Source organism: Aythya ferina (assembly GCF_964211825.1).
Source record: "Aythya ferina genome assembly, chromosome: 3".
Classification (NCBI taxonomy): Eukaryota; Metazoa; Chordata; class Aves; order Anseriformes; family Anatidae; genus Aythya; species Aythya ferina.
In genome coordinates this window covers 28,859,180-28,872,294 of record NC_140298.1, presented here as the reverse complement: position 1 = coordinate 28,872,294, position 13,115 = coordinate 28,859,180, and the positions used below count along the sequence as shown (strand labels likewise).

Here is a 13,115-nt window from a genome sequence, read left to right as displayed (position 1 = left end):
CCTCCTCTTCTCCAGGCTGAACAGGCCCAGTGACCTCAGCCGTTCCTCGTACGTCTTCCCCTCCAGGCCTTTCACCATCCTCGTAGCCCTCCTCTGGACACTTTCCAGTAGATGTATCTTTGGTTTGACCTATGTAACTGTTTGGTTTCTGGAAGTCTTGTAAGCTGAGATCCCAAATTCCAGCTATTCTTTTTGTGTTGGGAGTAATATCACACCACTCTTTCTCTAAATTCTAGTACCAGACTACCAGATGTCATTATATCTGTGCTCTCCATTATCCAATTCAGCTGTTAATAAGCAATGTTTCAGAGAGCCTGAAAGATAAATCCCCTCAGGGAAGAGATCAGAGAAATCTAGATGGTTACTGTATCTGTTCCTGCACTGAGCTCACTTCATGTCTTATCTTTACCACACATCTTCTGTTAACACACCTGCTGGAGCAAGATGAGAGAATCACGTGAAACATCAAATTTATCACGTCTTTTTCTTCATGTCTTTTGGGGAAGTAAGGAATTGAACAAAGAGTAATGGAAGTCTGTAGGCAAGGTTAGACTACTCAGTTCTAAGTGCTTTCAGCTTTCTCCCAGTTATCATCATCAGAGGGCAAACTGTCTGTAGACTTTCAAGGTTAGGTGTTTGGTCACTCTTTGTTCCTTAGAGGAAGACTGACATCTTATTCTGGATCATCTGCAATGCCTGGAAGTTAGTTTGTGGTTTTGCACTCTGAATATAGCTATCTTACAATTTACCTGGTCAGCAGACAGCAGCTCAATTGTTACTACTCGTGACATAAAAGAAAGTGCTTGTTCTTGGCTTCTGCAACCCAACATCCTTAGTATTCCTGCCTGCTTGTCAGGGCTGACCATATTGCAGCAAGTATTGATTCAGAATCATTTGCCTTAACCTTTAAACACCTTGGTCCAAAAATTGTGCACTTCTTCACTATTGGCTCCAAAGTCAGTAGAATATAGCCCTCTTCCACCCGTACTCAAAATGCCTAGCTCATAAATGCTGTGTTTACAACATCCCTACTGTTGAGCTCTCACCTGCACCAGGACAAATAGTTCGATGTGCTGAGCCTGAGCTTGTCGGCTAAGCACACGCTCGGGAGGATTAGCTATGATTCTCTATGTGCACCTTCATTGTGCCTTTTGTACCTCAAACACCCTCCCAGGTGGACTGGATGTCTTCTGTCTTTGCAGTAGTGACTTGATCAGGTATCTGAGACATGGAGCCTACGTAACAGTAATTACAATGCTGTTGGTAAAACACTGTTGTCTTCAGGAAGGCGAGAATGCCCAGTAGCCTCCATTTCTTGTTGATACATTTTTCCTGTCTTTGGGTTTAAGGCTTTTGTTTTGCTGCCCAATGTCATTCCAAGATTAATGTTCAGAAAATTAATGGAATGATTCGATTCCAGAACAATGTATTTTTCCAGTGCTTGAGATCATCACAGGATTCAGAATTGATGGACATCATTATAGCAGGTTATTAAATAAAGGGCAAAATGGAAACGAGTCATTGCTTCTATTCTGAGAAGTAACTGGAACAGCTACTGTTCGTACATCACGTGTCACTCCACCTTCAGGTCACAGAGCTGACCTGGTAGACAAAATCTGACACTGTTGACTGTCATGGTAGACACAAAAAAGCTGTCTTTAATACAGGATGATACTCATTCTGTGTCTGATCAAGGTAAATGCTTCAGGCTCTGCTGTAGGAAGAAGGTTGGTAATATATACCTTGTTGGCAAACTGCCTTCCTTGCAGTATTCTGTAGTTGAGGCCCTTAAGAGCTTAGCTGGCTGCAGACAGAAGCCTGCAGTAGAGTTTTGGGGCAAAGGCTCTGTGGGCATGACAGTTTTATGTATAAACAGTACATGCTATGTGCTCTTGACATGCTATGACTCTGTTTAATAAAAAGAACACTCCTGTGCAATGGTAAAATGTATTTTAACGGTCTAGTACTTACCAGCTGTTACATAATTTTGTTTTCACATCATCCAAATTCCTTCACAAAGGGAGGGTTGGATCTTTGTATTTGTACAGCAAGAAGAATCAACGTTGTAAAGAATTAAACTTTCTGAAGAGTACTCACAGTCACACAGATATGTTTTGCTTAAACCACAAACTGTACAAGAATTCCTAAAGTCTAAGTCCTGATAGTTGCTTGGGCTTATTTTCTCCACTTATATTAAGAAAAAGGTACAAGTTAGCACCTCTGGTGCTGGTATTGTCTTCTGAGAAGGTCTCTTCGTATAAGAAAAAAAAACCAAAAAGCTTATAGCTGTGTTTAGTGGTAGAAAATACATAAACTTTGTGGATATATCGTGTTTCTGTTTGGTTTTCAGCCAACCAGGAAGTCTTAAATAAAGTAGAGGTTCGGTATGAGACACTCCCAGGATGGGGTACAGACATATCAAATGCAAGGACATTCGATGAGCTGCCTGTAAATGCACAAAACTATGTTCGCTTTATAGAAAGGGAGTTGGGTGTTCCTGGTAAGTAAAGCAGATTTATTTTTTTTCTTCAGCTACATAAAACTTCTCTCTCATGCACTCTGCCTTGAACATGCAAAATATCAAAAATTGGTTTGTATCTACAGTTAGTCTGATGTACCTGATGATACTTTTAATTACCATTTTACTTTTTATTTATCGATTTGGCTGTTGAATTATTTTAATATGCATCCTTTCCTTGGCTTACACTGTAGCTCTTTTTCAACTGAGACTTTTAGAGATTGCTTAAGAAGCTGTTTTTTAGGTTGGGTGTAGTAGGGGTTTAGTTCTGCTGCCATTAAAAAAGTCAGTGAGACCACTGGTATGTTTATGTGATGTTAAATATAAAAAAAAAAAAAAGGTCCTAAGCTAACAATTGCTCATTGTTCTTAAGTTTCCTAATTAAGTTTCCTAATAAACCTGGTCTTGTGATCCATCCAAAGCTGGGAGAATGAGATGAGGCAGATCTTTACTTCTTTGTCAGTTTCTGTGTCTTTTTTTTCCTATGATGTCAATGTTGTTGTGTTTTTGTTTTTTTTTTATAATGTGAGCCTGAAGACTGACTGTTCTAAGTTACCTGTGAATTCTTTCTTTAAGAAGAGTAGACAAAACTATCGTTTCGTAACCTACCAATAGTATAATATTTTTCTTCATAGACTATAGTGTTTATTTTCTTAAGTATTTAAGATCCTGAGTTTGTATCTTACCTTAAGATAAAGTGTGATCTTGCTTTGTATTATGTATAATACGAGTTTGCTTTTCTCTCCTGCAGTTAAATGGATTGGAGTAGGGAAATCCAGGGAATCAATGATCCAGCTGTTTTAAAGATTTCAGATGCATGGAAGAAAGCACACTCCTCAAAAGACTGCTCATTCTTAAATGCATTGGTAGCCCGCAAAGCAAAGATGTTGGAAAGATAGATTTTTTTTTTTTTTTTTTTTTTTTTTTGCATGGAAAGAAATGCTAGAGTTGATGCCCCTAAATCAATTGCTATTCCTGAAAGAGACTTTAACATGAAACCGTGTCTGTTCTTATTCAGCTGCAAATTCAAGGACATTTGTTGTCATTTGTTGTTCAAGGTGCCATCAGATTTTTTTTTCTATACCTAATATTTACTTCGTAATGTAATTCCTGTTTGAAAATCTAAGGTGTCATTACTTTCATGACTGTTTGTCTTTTGTTATCCTCTCTCTGCTTTTGGCGGTGTTACTTCCCTGAAATTTTAGACAGTAAAATAATGCAGTTTTGCACAGATAGTTTTACATCCTCATTATTTGTATTCCTAAAGCTGTTGTATTCCTTATGGCTGCTCTTGTGAGTGATTAAAGAGAGGGATTCTGATTTTGTAATGCTATAAATGCTGTCTAAATTATTGTGTGATCTGTTTTTTTTTTTTTTTTTTTTTTTTTTTAAAAAAAAAAAGTGTGATGCCAAGTTGTTAAGAATGTCCAGCTTTTTTTTAGCTGTATAGCACAGGAAACTTACTCTTTGTAACTCACAGAGGACACTCAAATGTTTACTGCAAAGTGTGCCCAGAAAGTTAGAAAATTGATATTGTAAAAAGTTCATTTGCGATTATTAAAGAACAGTTTTGATATTGAGTTAAATGTTTTATAACGTTACTACTTTTTTTAATTATTTTTTAATTTTAAAATCCCTGTACTTCTCTACTTCCAAAGTGCATGGTTCAGGAAACTGTTACATACTTACAGTTAGGCTGTTGTAGTTTCAGCAAACTAAGCTTTTATTTGTGAGAAGTCTAACGTGTTGATGCCCTTTTAAATTCCTTTTTACAAAACCTATAGAAGATCTTTCTCTGGAGAGCTAACAAAGCACAAACAATTTTGTAATTATAAGTTGAAGATGCTTTAGAAATAACAAAGAATATTCCATGTATTTGCCTTAGATGTAGGGAAAACAAGTATTTGCCTTATGACATTGACATATTTTGGTTTATTAGTGTTGTAAAACAATCTAGAATGATTTTCATTTATAACCGCTATGATTTAATACAAAAAAAATCTGATTTTTTGGCAATAACCCATGATTACATATTCCTATTCCAGATTTTTTGACAATGACTTTGTTTCTATACATTATATTGTGGTACTCATGTGCTTCTTTTTCACTCCAAATAAAATTTACTTTTCCTAAAACCAAGTTTGTGTCAGGGTAAGGCAGGGCAGTTCAGTAGATTTCAGCTGTGCAGGTGAATGTAAGAAACTTTTAAAGTAAAATAAAAGCTATCGGGCCTTCCATGTTATGTCTTAGATAACCACACGTTGTCTGAAGTTGGGTAGATTTATTGGATTATTTCTGCTTCTGTGGTGGTCAGCACAATGCTTATATTTTCAGGTGGCATCAAATAGGATTCTTTATCACAAGGGGAGGAACAGGAGCGTTGGGCAAAATTACTGACATGTAGGGAGTGTTTTCCTGTTAAATTGTTTGCATGTGACAGAGCAGTTAGCAGGGTGGGTACTTTACTGGCCTGATGTGGAAAGAGGAGGATAACAAACTCTGGAAAATTAACAGGTATGTTGAGAGACCCTTGAATTAGCACTGCATGCAAGCATCGTTCTCAGTAGTTTAAAACAAAAACACAACAAACCACCACCAACAAAAGACCAACTTCATACTTTTTTTTTTTTTTCTGGAAGGGGAGAGGATAGGGACCTAGTTTTGCTCTCAGCCTCATTGTTTAGGAGAAAACCATCACATTTGTCCCTAGCTAAAGCGAATCATAAATTTGAAATATGTGATGAGAAAGAAGGGTGGTGGGAGAAGAACTGTTACGTATAACTTACAAAGTTCATTTAGAATGTATTAAAAAAAAAAAACAACAACAAAAAAACCCACAGTATTTTCTAGGAGATGGAATAAATCATGAAGTGTGAACCATAGGTAATAATTACAAAGTGTTCTTGTCTTCTATGTAGCTGTAGGAGGAGCTGTCAGTGAAACTACCAGCCCAAGGAATGGGGGCATCATTGGCTCAAGGAGCAGGTAAAATGAGGGAATGCTTTGCTTCTGCAGCAAGTAAATAAAAGAGGGCTTACTTGTTAACTGTCTCACTTCTGGTAAGCAGAAACTTTAAAGTTAAGGCCTGTTTCAATTTTCATACCTTTGTAACTCCATTGTATGAACTACCCTTGTTTTGAGGAATTCATATTCCCAGGTGTGAGAGGGTTTCTAAGCCATATAGCTATGTCCTAAAATTATATGAAGTATTTCTGGAGTTAAAGAAACAAAACAATTGTCTTGGATGCAAGAGTGATTTATGCTCCCCTTCTAAGTTCAGCTGAGATTTCTCTTTCATTCACATGCAGGCCTGGAAGGTTGAAAGCATGCTCTGACCAGTACTTGTCCAGACAGTATGTGGTCCAGGATCTGTTGTTGGTGTGCATTTATTCTCATGACCTGAAACACAGAGTTTTTCTCTTTAAGTTTTGGGTGGAACTTGGTATCTGTAAAGCTTATTAGGTTGTCTCTGCCTGTTTTGCGTAAGTTTGCTTATGAGTTAACTCTTGGATTGTTGCACAGCTGCTCTCCTAATGTCGAAAAAAAAAAATAAGGTTATAGGATGGCTAAACCTGGCCTATTTTTTGCCTTTTTTTCTTCCAAATGCTATTTTTCTACCCCTTCTTTCATTTGTACATGTGGGAAAAGAAGTCTTTTGGTCAAGCTGAGATAAATGTCTGGTCACAGCCTGAATGCTGTGGAAACAAGAGCTAAAAGGTAGGAATATTTTCAAGCACTGTATGGTTTGCTCTTGAAGCCATGTTTTGTTCAACAACAGAAGCAAGGGGAGAGCCATTTCATGAAAGAAAAAGAAGAGCAGCCCAGTGCTGTACCAACAGCAGGGTGTTTACTGGTGGCAATGTTTAAGTGGCTCTGAAGGTTTTTATAGTTTCTTTTCAAGCCAAAATACACTGCTTTGCTTCCCCCCAGCACTTCTTGTTTGTGAAGTCAAGAGCCCTTTGGCCTCAAAGGAATTGCCCCAGTCCCCAGCAATAGGCTTTCAATTGTCTATCACAGGCTAGATGAGTGAACTGTAATAAAAGACACAACCTCTGTCCTTAAGCTTGCCATTGAAAAAAAGCAAGTCTGTATTTTTCAGGCCATTCCTGTATACTCCTTTCCTCTATGAAGTCTCTTCTGTTGTTAGTGTGTAAGGGGATAGGACAGTAGTGTAGGATAGTAACTGATTCTCAACCAAATGCCCCTCCTGCTAAGGGGATGCTTTCAGGAGAGGCAGACTTGGTAGACTTAACAAGGAGTCTGACAGAAAAAGTATTCTGATCTCATGCTGTCCTTGCTTCCACTTAATATTTACGTGGTGATACTCCCAGGCTAGTGCTGTACTGCAGCATTTAGTAACCCTTCTGTCCCTATGGTTTAGCGAGTCTGCTTTGTTAACCTAATGGGAGAGGAAGTGGGGGACGCTTCTGCTTAGCCTTTCCATTTGTATTCCATGTGTAATTGGGTTTTGGTGTGCAGCTAATGGACAAACCCTTCAGATAAAGTGGCAGACAGACATGGTGATGTAATGCATGACAGCTGCTTTTGTCCATCATTGTCCTGGAAATCTACTTTCTATTAGAAAGATCATAGTTTCCTGTTGCTGTCACAACCAGCTTCCCTAATGAAATGTAATCAAAGGCTTAGCTGGTTTAGAAAAAGTGAAAGGCAAAATGGTTTGGATCGAAGGTGAGGGATAACTCAATCCGCTGAGTTTTCTCCCACCCATACTGCTCCTAGTCTCTGAAAGAGTGAATCTTAATATACCCAGAAGTATAATAATCAAGCTTATCTCTTCTGGTGTATAACAATTTTATGTAATCAAGGTACTCTGCTGCACATAGATACGTACAGACAAGGATGACACATTATTTTCAGGTACTTAGAATTTTATACCATTCTTTGTTGGTCAGTGTTGCAACTGTGATTGTACACAATGAGCTTACTTTTGATATCACCTGTGAATATCTTTCACATTCAAAGATGTTCAGTACAGCTTTAATCTGATAATTTTCAGTTAAATCCTAATGCTCTTCACTGCCGCTTTAGAACTGTTATATCAAATGTATTAAATCAATGTGTTTTCTTACACTACTCCTTATTTTTTCAGTGATGAATCAATTTGTTCATACATCCAGGTACTGATATACATAGAGTTAAAATATTACTGGCATGTACAGCACGTTTAACTAATAATTTTTAAATAGGAAAATGCACAAGTATCAGTAGCTTGCTTGTTCTCATCCTTTGATTGCCTTCTGTATATTAGAGAGGGAACCAGGATACTTAAGTGTTGGTAGTGAAGAGTGTATGGCTTTGGGGGATAGGTGGCTGCTCTCTTTTGGGGGGGAAAAAAAGTGAGAGAACACTATTCACTTTTTTTCTCAATGCAATTTAAGTTGGTTAACATTTACAGCAGAGCGAACCTCCCTTGTTTGTCTTATGCCCCTCTTGCCAAGAAAAAAGTAATGTGTACAGCACAGTATAGACGACTTACCTGCACTGAAATAGGGCAAGTCAAATGCTGCCTTGTATGAAGTTTGATTGTACCAGTCACTGGCGGGTTTTCTCACTATTTTTTGACAATGAACGTACTTCCTGAGAGCTGCGTTGTCAAAGTCAGGTTGAAATGGAGTTTCAGCTCTGTAGTTTACTGGAGCTGGCTGCAGTTTACTGAAAGGTCTAGGCAAAAAGTATAAATCATTCTGTAATACCATGCTGACATATGGTATGTAAATACCATGATCCACCCAAAGGGTAGCCAGCATTATAAATGTACTTTCTAATCTCCTGCTGAAATGAGCACTCAGTATAATGCAGCTGTAATCTAATAGATATTAACAGCCTGAGAATGTACAGTAAGACCTTAATAATTCAGTATTGTTCTATTATCTCCATCTGACTTGTAATTAGTATGATAAGGGTTGTGCATCTTGCAGGCAAGCAACTAACTGGATTAGTTTAATATTACTAGATTTTTTTTTAAGCCTTGACTCCTGAATTGAAATAGCCTACAACACTTAAAATAAAATAAAATAAAATGTGTATACGTGTTTTGAAGTTGGTGTGTAAAACAAATTTTTATGGGGGAAAAGTACCCAACAATTTCTATCGTGGATTCTCAGATACATAATAAATTCAGGACATGCAGCACTTCTCGTATGGCCAAAACCCCTTTGGATGTAATTTTGGTTTACTCTGCCTGGATTCTCTTGTTCCTCTTTTAGGCCAAAGTCATAAAAAATCATTAGAGTTGTTGTGATGTTGCCCACAGTAGGCGTAAACAGGAAAGGCTTATTCCAAAATACCTATGGCTTTACTCTGACACGCCAGCTTACCCTGGAGGTCCTCTGGACGTGTGTGCCTGGTGGACCTGTCCTACTTGCCCAGGGTAGAATCCGTAGGCATCCTTCCCAGGGCGAACCACTAAGCTGATAAAGCAAGCAAACAGAAGATAGTGGTGGTATGAGCAGGATCCCGCCCATTCTGTGGAAAAGCAGATTGTCTATGTGGCAGTTATGAATAAGCAAAGAAATATTTTTATGCTAGTGTTGCACTTACTAGGAAATAAGGGAATTACTTTGATAACAAGGTACAATCTTGCATCTTTTGGAAAAAACAAACAAACAACTGAGCTTGCACATTCATCTGCACGCCTTTACAAAAAGTACCTTTCTGAGGAGGCAGAGTCTCAAGCAGTTTTCTTGTACAACTGAGAGCCTGTGCATGTGCTGTGTGGTTCAGGAGCCTTACCCTGGTGGAAAGATCGGTGCAGGATCCCTTAGCTTGTTTGCAGAGTACGACATGACAAATTCCTACAAACAATGATGTAAAATGTTAATTTTGTTTTTTAAGGAGCTACTGATAGACCTAAAATGACTTGTTAACATGGCTGAATGTACTCATCTCTTATTTTTGGTAGCCAAGGACTACAGGATAGCATACCTATTGGGAATCCCCCATGAAATGAAGAAAAGAACCAATGTATGTGTGTAAAAGTAAAGTTCTGCAAAATGCTGCATTTTTGTAGAGATTCTGAGGCTCGTAGACTGAGTTGCACAATATCAGTAGCAGGTCTTAAAATAGAAATAAATGCAGGAACTAGTTAACGTATTTAAATGGTGCTTTATAATTCAGGACAACAGTGCTGCTCTGTGACTCAAAGCAGAATTTCTTTGCAGACTGATTCATTAGATCAGTGGGTCTGATGGTCTGCTCATTTGTCACAATTAAGTAGTAATTTGCTCTACCTCCTGAGGAATGAAATTTGGCTGATACGTATAAAACAGTGACTCACCAGTATTTGGAAAACAAAGTAGATGTTTTCTGTATTTTGTTGCCCATCAGAGTCAGTGAATTATGGTTTGGCCACTCCATGGCAACTACTTCACTGCAGTGTGAATTAATATTGTAGCTTGAGGAGTTTTAAGTTAAAAGCTGTTCTCAGCACAGATGAGAGTCACAGACTATTGTTTTGAATAGTATTATGGCACTGCTGTCTTAGAAACTCCTTGAATGTGTCCATAGTTTGATTTTTTTTTCCTAAAACTAAGAGTAGTGCGTCTTCCACTTAGTTGTGGAGCACTGTGTAAAAACCCCTTATCCAAATCAGTCTACAAAAGAATGTATTTTCATGCTTTAGATAATTTCAGTCAATCTTGGAAAATGTAGCTATACAACATACAAAAGTGACAACTCCAACACTCACACACAATATGAGCTGTTGAGAATCACTGTTATATTTACCAACATTTCCATATCCCTGTCAGCCAGTTCTGCACAACTGTTGTCCTCATCATAGTCAGCAGCACCAACAGAGATTCTTCTCCTTTCCCCGGCTCCTCCCCGTGGGTGATTATTCTTCTCCGGCTTTACCCTTACCGTGACTTTAGTAGGAAGCATTGCTCATATGCTCCTCTTTGAGAAATGAGGGGAGTTGCACACTGCTTCCTTCAACAGGAATTATTTACTCAGGTTGCCAACCCTGTTACCTTGCCAGTGGCAGTGACTGTGTCCCACAGAACTGACAATCTTCATTCCAGACCTTGGGTTCACTGTCTCTTGGTGTATGCTTTAAAGGCTCTCATCTCAAAAGTTGTCCTCCATCCTGGACACAGCCAGGACCATTTTCAGTATTTGCCAAGTGAGTGCCTAGGTCACAGCTTTCTTTTCTAACTTTTCGTGCATAGCTTCTCTTACAGGTCTTGAAAGCTTTTTAGACATGATGCATTAAACTCAATGTACTGTGAGCAACGTGGCTTTGGTCTGAGCAGACCAGGCATGTAAAGCACAACAGGAACAAGAGAACCTAGGTAGGTTAAGTGATTCATGCAGAGGCCTGCAGGAAGCCTGTGCCAGGCAGGGAAAAGCAATATATCCAAGTGCCAAAGCCGTACAATTAAAATTGTAGGCCCACCTGTAACCTACCTGCCCGTGTTAAATAACGAGCAGCTATTTAAAAATGCCCTCATCCTGTTCTTGAAACTTATCTAACATGGCACACTGAAGGACATGATCCCCCTTTTCAGGATGAAATCCGTTCCACTTTCCAGAATCGAGAAAGTCCATCCCAGTAAAGTTTATTTTCCCAAGTGGTATTTCAGTTTACACATCGGGTGAAGATCGAGGCTATCATGTGAACTTTCCTTCCCAAGTTCACACACCGTAGGTTTATGGATGAGATGAATCGCAGAGGGATAATCAGGCACTGCACAGCCTTTAGGCACAGCGGCAGGGCTGCCTGCCCGGGTTCCATTCCCCTTGTGAAGCTGATGCAACAAAGCCCTTTCCCTCACTGTGCCTGGCTTTGTAATGCTTCTTTTCTTTCAGGTGCTGAAAGGGGAATCCTGTCCTGCTGTGGGTGAAGAGATTAGGCCTGGCACTGTCAGCTTTGCAGATTTGTCTTTGAATGCTGCTGGAGCCAGTTTGCTAGCAGTGTTGTTGTTGACTATGTGCACAATAAAATGAAGGACTGCTGTCATACTGAAGATCATAGAATCACAGACTCAGAGTCACTTAGGTTGGAAGAGACCTCTGAGGTTATGAAGTCCAACCGTTAACCTGGCACTGTCAAGGCTACCACTAAACCCTGTGCACTGCATCTACGCATCTTTTGAATACCTCCAGATGAGGGTCTAAGGACCCTGGGAGCTGGACAGGGGAGGGGGAAGTCTAGTCTACCAGCAAACCTCGTGGAAACTTGTGCCCCTGTTCTCCCGACCCACCACTGAGCGCTGCTGGGCTTCGGTGAACTAGGTAGTTGTGTCTTCTGGTCCCTTACTCCTAGGCCTGAGCGTAGGAGCACCTCCTGGCAGCAGGGAGATTTAATAAATTCAAAGGATGAGAAAACACAAAAGGACTGACACAAGGAGCACGGAGCTCAGGGCTGGATATGGGGTAAACTTTTTTTTTTTTTTTTTTTTTTTTTTTTTTTTTTTTTGTGTGTGTGTGTGTGTAATATATTTTAGACCTTCCAGTGCATCTTGCTGTAGACAGAAGGTAAAGCTTTATTTAGGCTTTCCGTAATTAAAGGTGTAGGTGTAGTTTGAGTCTGGAACTTCTTTTACGCACCCTTCTGTCATGTGAGCTACAACCGGCATCTCAGCAGTGAAAGGGGGGGGAACTCAGGATATCAAAGTGGAGCAGGGAAGAAGGAAGAGCTTTGTTTGCCTCCTGGGACAGACCCTGGAACCAGGAAGAGCCACAAGGGGCCTTCTGGTCAGTGGGGGCCTGGGATGGGAGGGAGGACTCTGCCTTTGCTGGGCCAGGCAGATACTTGAGTAACCTCCTGCTGTGAGACTTTACAACCACCCAGAGGATCTGCTCCTCTGTTTTACCATCAGAAAGTTTCCCCTGCTATCCACTCAGATCCTTCCTGCTGCCACGTTAAGCTTGCTGTTTGTTATGTGTTTGGAGTATACATTATTCCCCCTTTCTCAACCTTTTGCTATGTCCTGGTATTATTATTATTATTTTTTTTTTTCCTCAGACTGATCAATCCCAATTTTCTCCTTATTTGCTTGGAGATCTGAGCCTGTTTGTGACTCCCTTGTTTTTCCTCTGTCACTAGGGAGTTGGGACCTGAAAAAAGTCAGTTTGTTCGCTGATGCTTGCAATACTGAGGAGAATGGATAGATGACTGCATATCTTGCATCAAGGAGTCTACTTTTGGATTCCAGCACAATGTTTTCCATCTTTCCAATGCCATAGCTTTGCTGATTTATATTTCATTCCATTTTGCATTTGCTGTCAATACTTTATTTTTGCTTACATGTAGAGCCTTGCCTAGAGCCTCTCTGCATTGCACCTATTTTCCTCAGACCATTTCTCTGCTTTGTTGAAGCCATTTTGAACCATTATCCTGTTCTCTAGCATCCGTGCAGCTCCTCTCAGCTTTGCAACACCTGCATTTTATGAAGTGTATTCTCTTTTCTGTTGCTGACTTCAGTATGAAGAATGTGATCTGTATGGAAACAGCCTCTTGCTGAATGCGTTTTGCTGCTTTGATGGTGAATCACTTTCTGGGATGTGATTTTTTTTCCCTTTTCCTACTCTGCACCTACCCCAGCACAGGTCTACCTAGACCACATTCCTCGCT

General features: G+C 39.6%; 1 protein-coding gene across 2 annotated transcripts in view; it reads left to right on the top strand.

Annotated features, from left to right (window-relative positions):
- ADSS2 (adenylosuccinate synthase 2) overlaps nt 1–4,104 on the top strand; it is a 35,352-nt gene extending 31,248 nt beyond the window's left edge. For both annotated transcript variants that reach the window (XM_084513538.1, XM_084513539.1), the window contains exons 12-13: nt 2,351–2,500; nt 3,270–4,104. In XM_084513538.1, the coding sequence (XP_084369664.1) occupies nt 2,351–2,500; nt 3,270–3,322 (203 nt within the window). In that variant the 3' untranslated portion in view covers nt 3,323–4,104. The remainder of the gene's footprint in view (nt 1–2,350; nt 2,501–3,269) is intronic.
- The last annotated feature ends 9,011 nt before the right edge of the window (nt 4,105–13,115 follow it).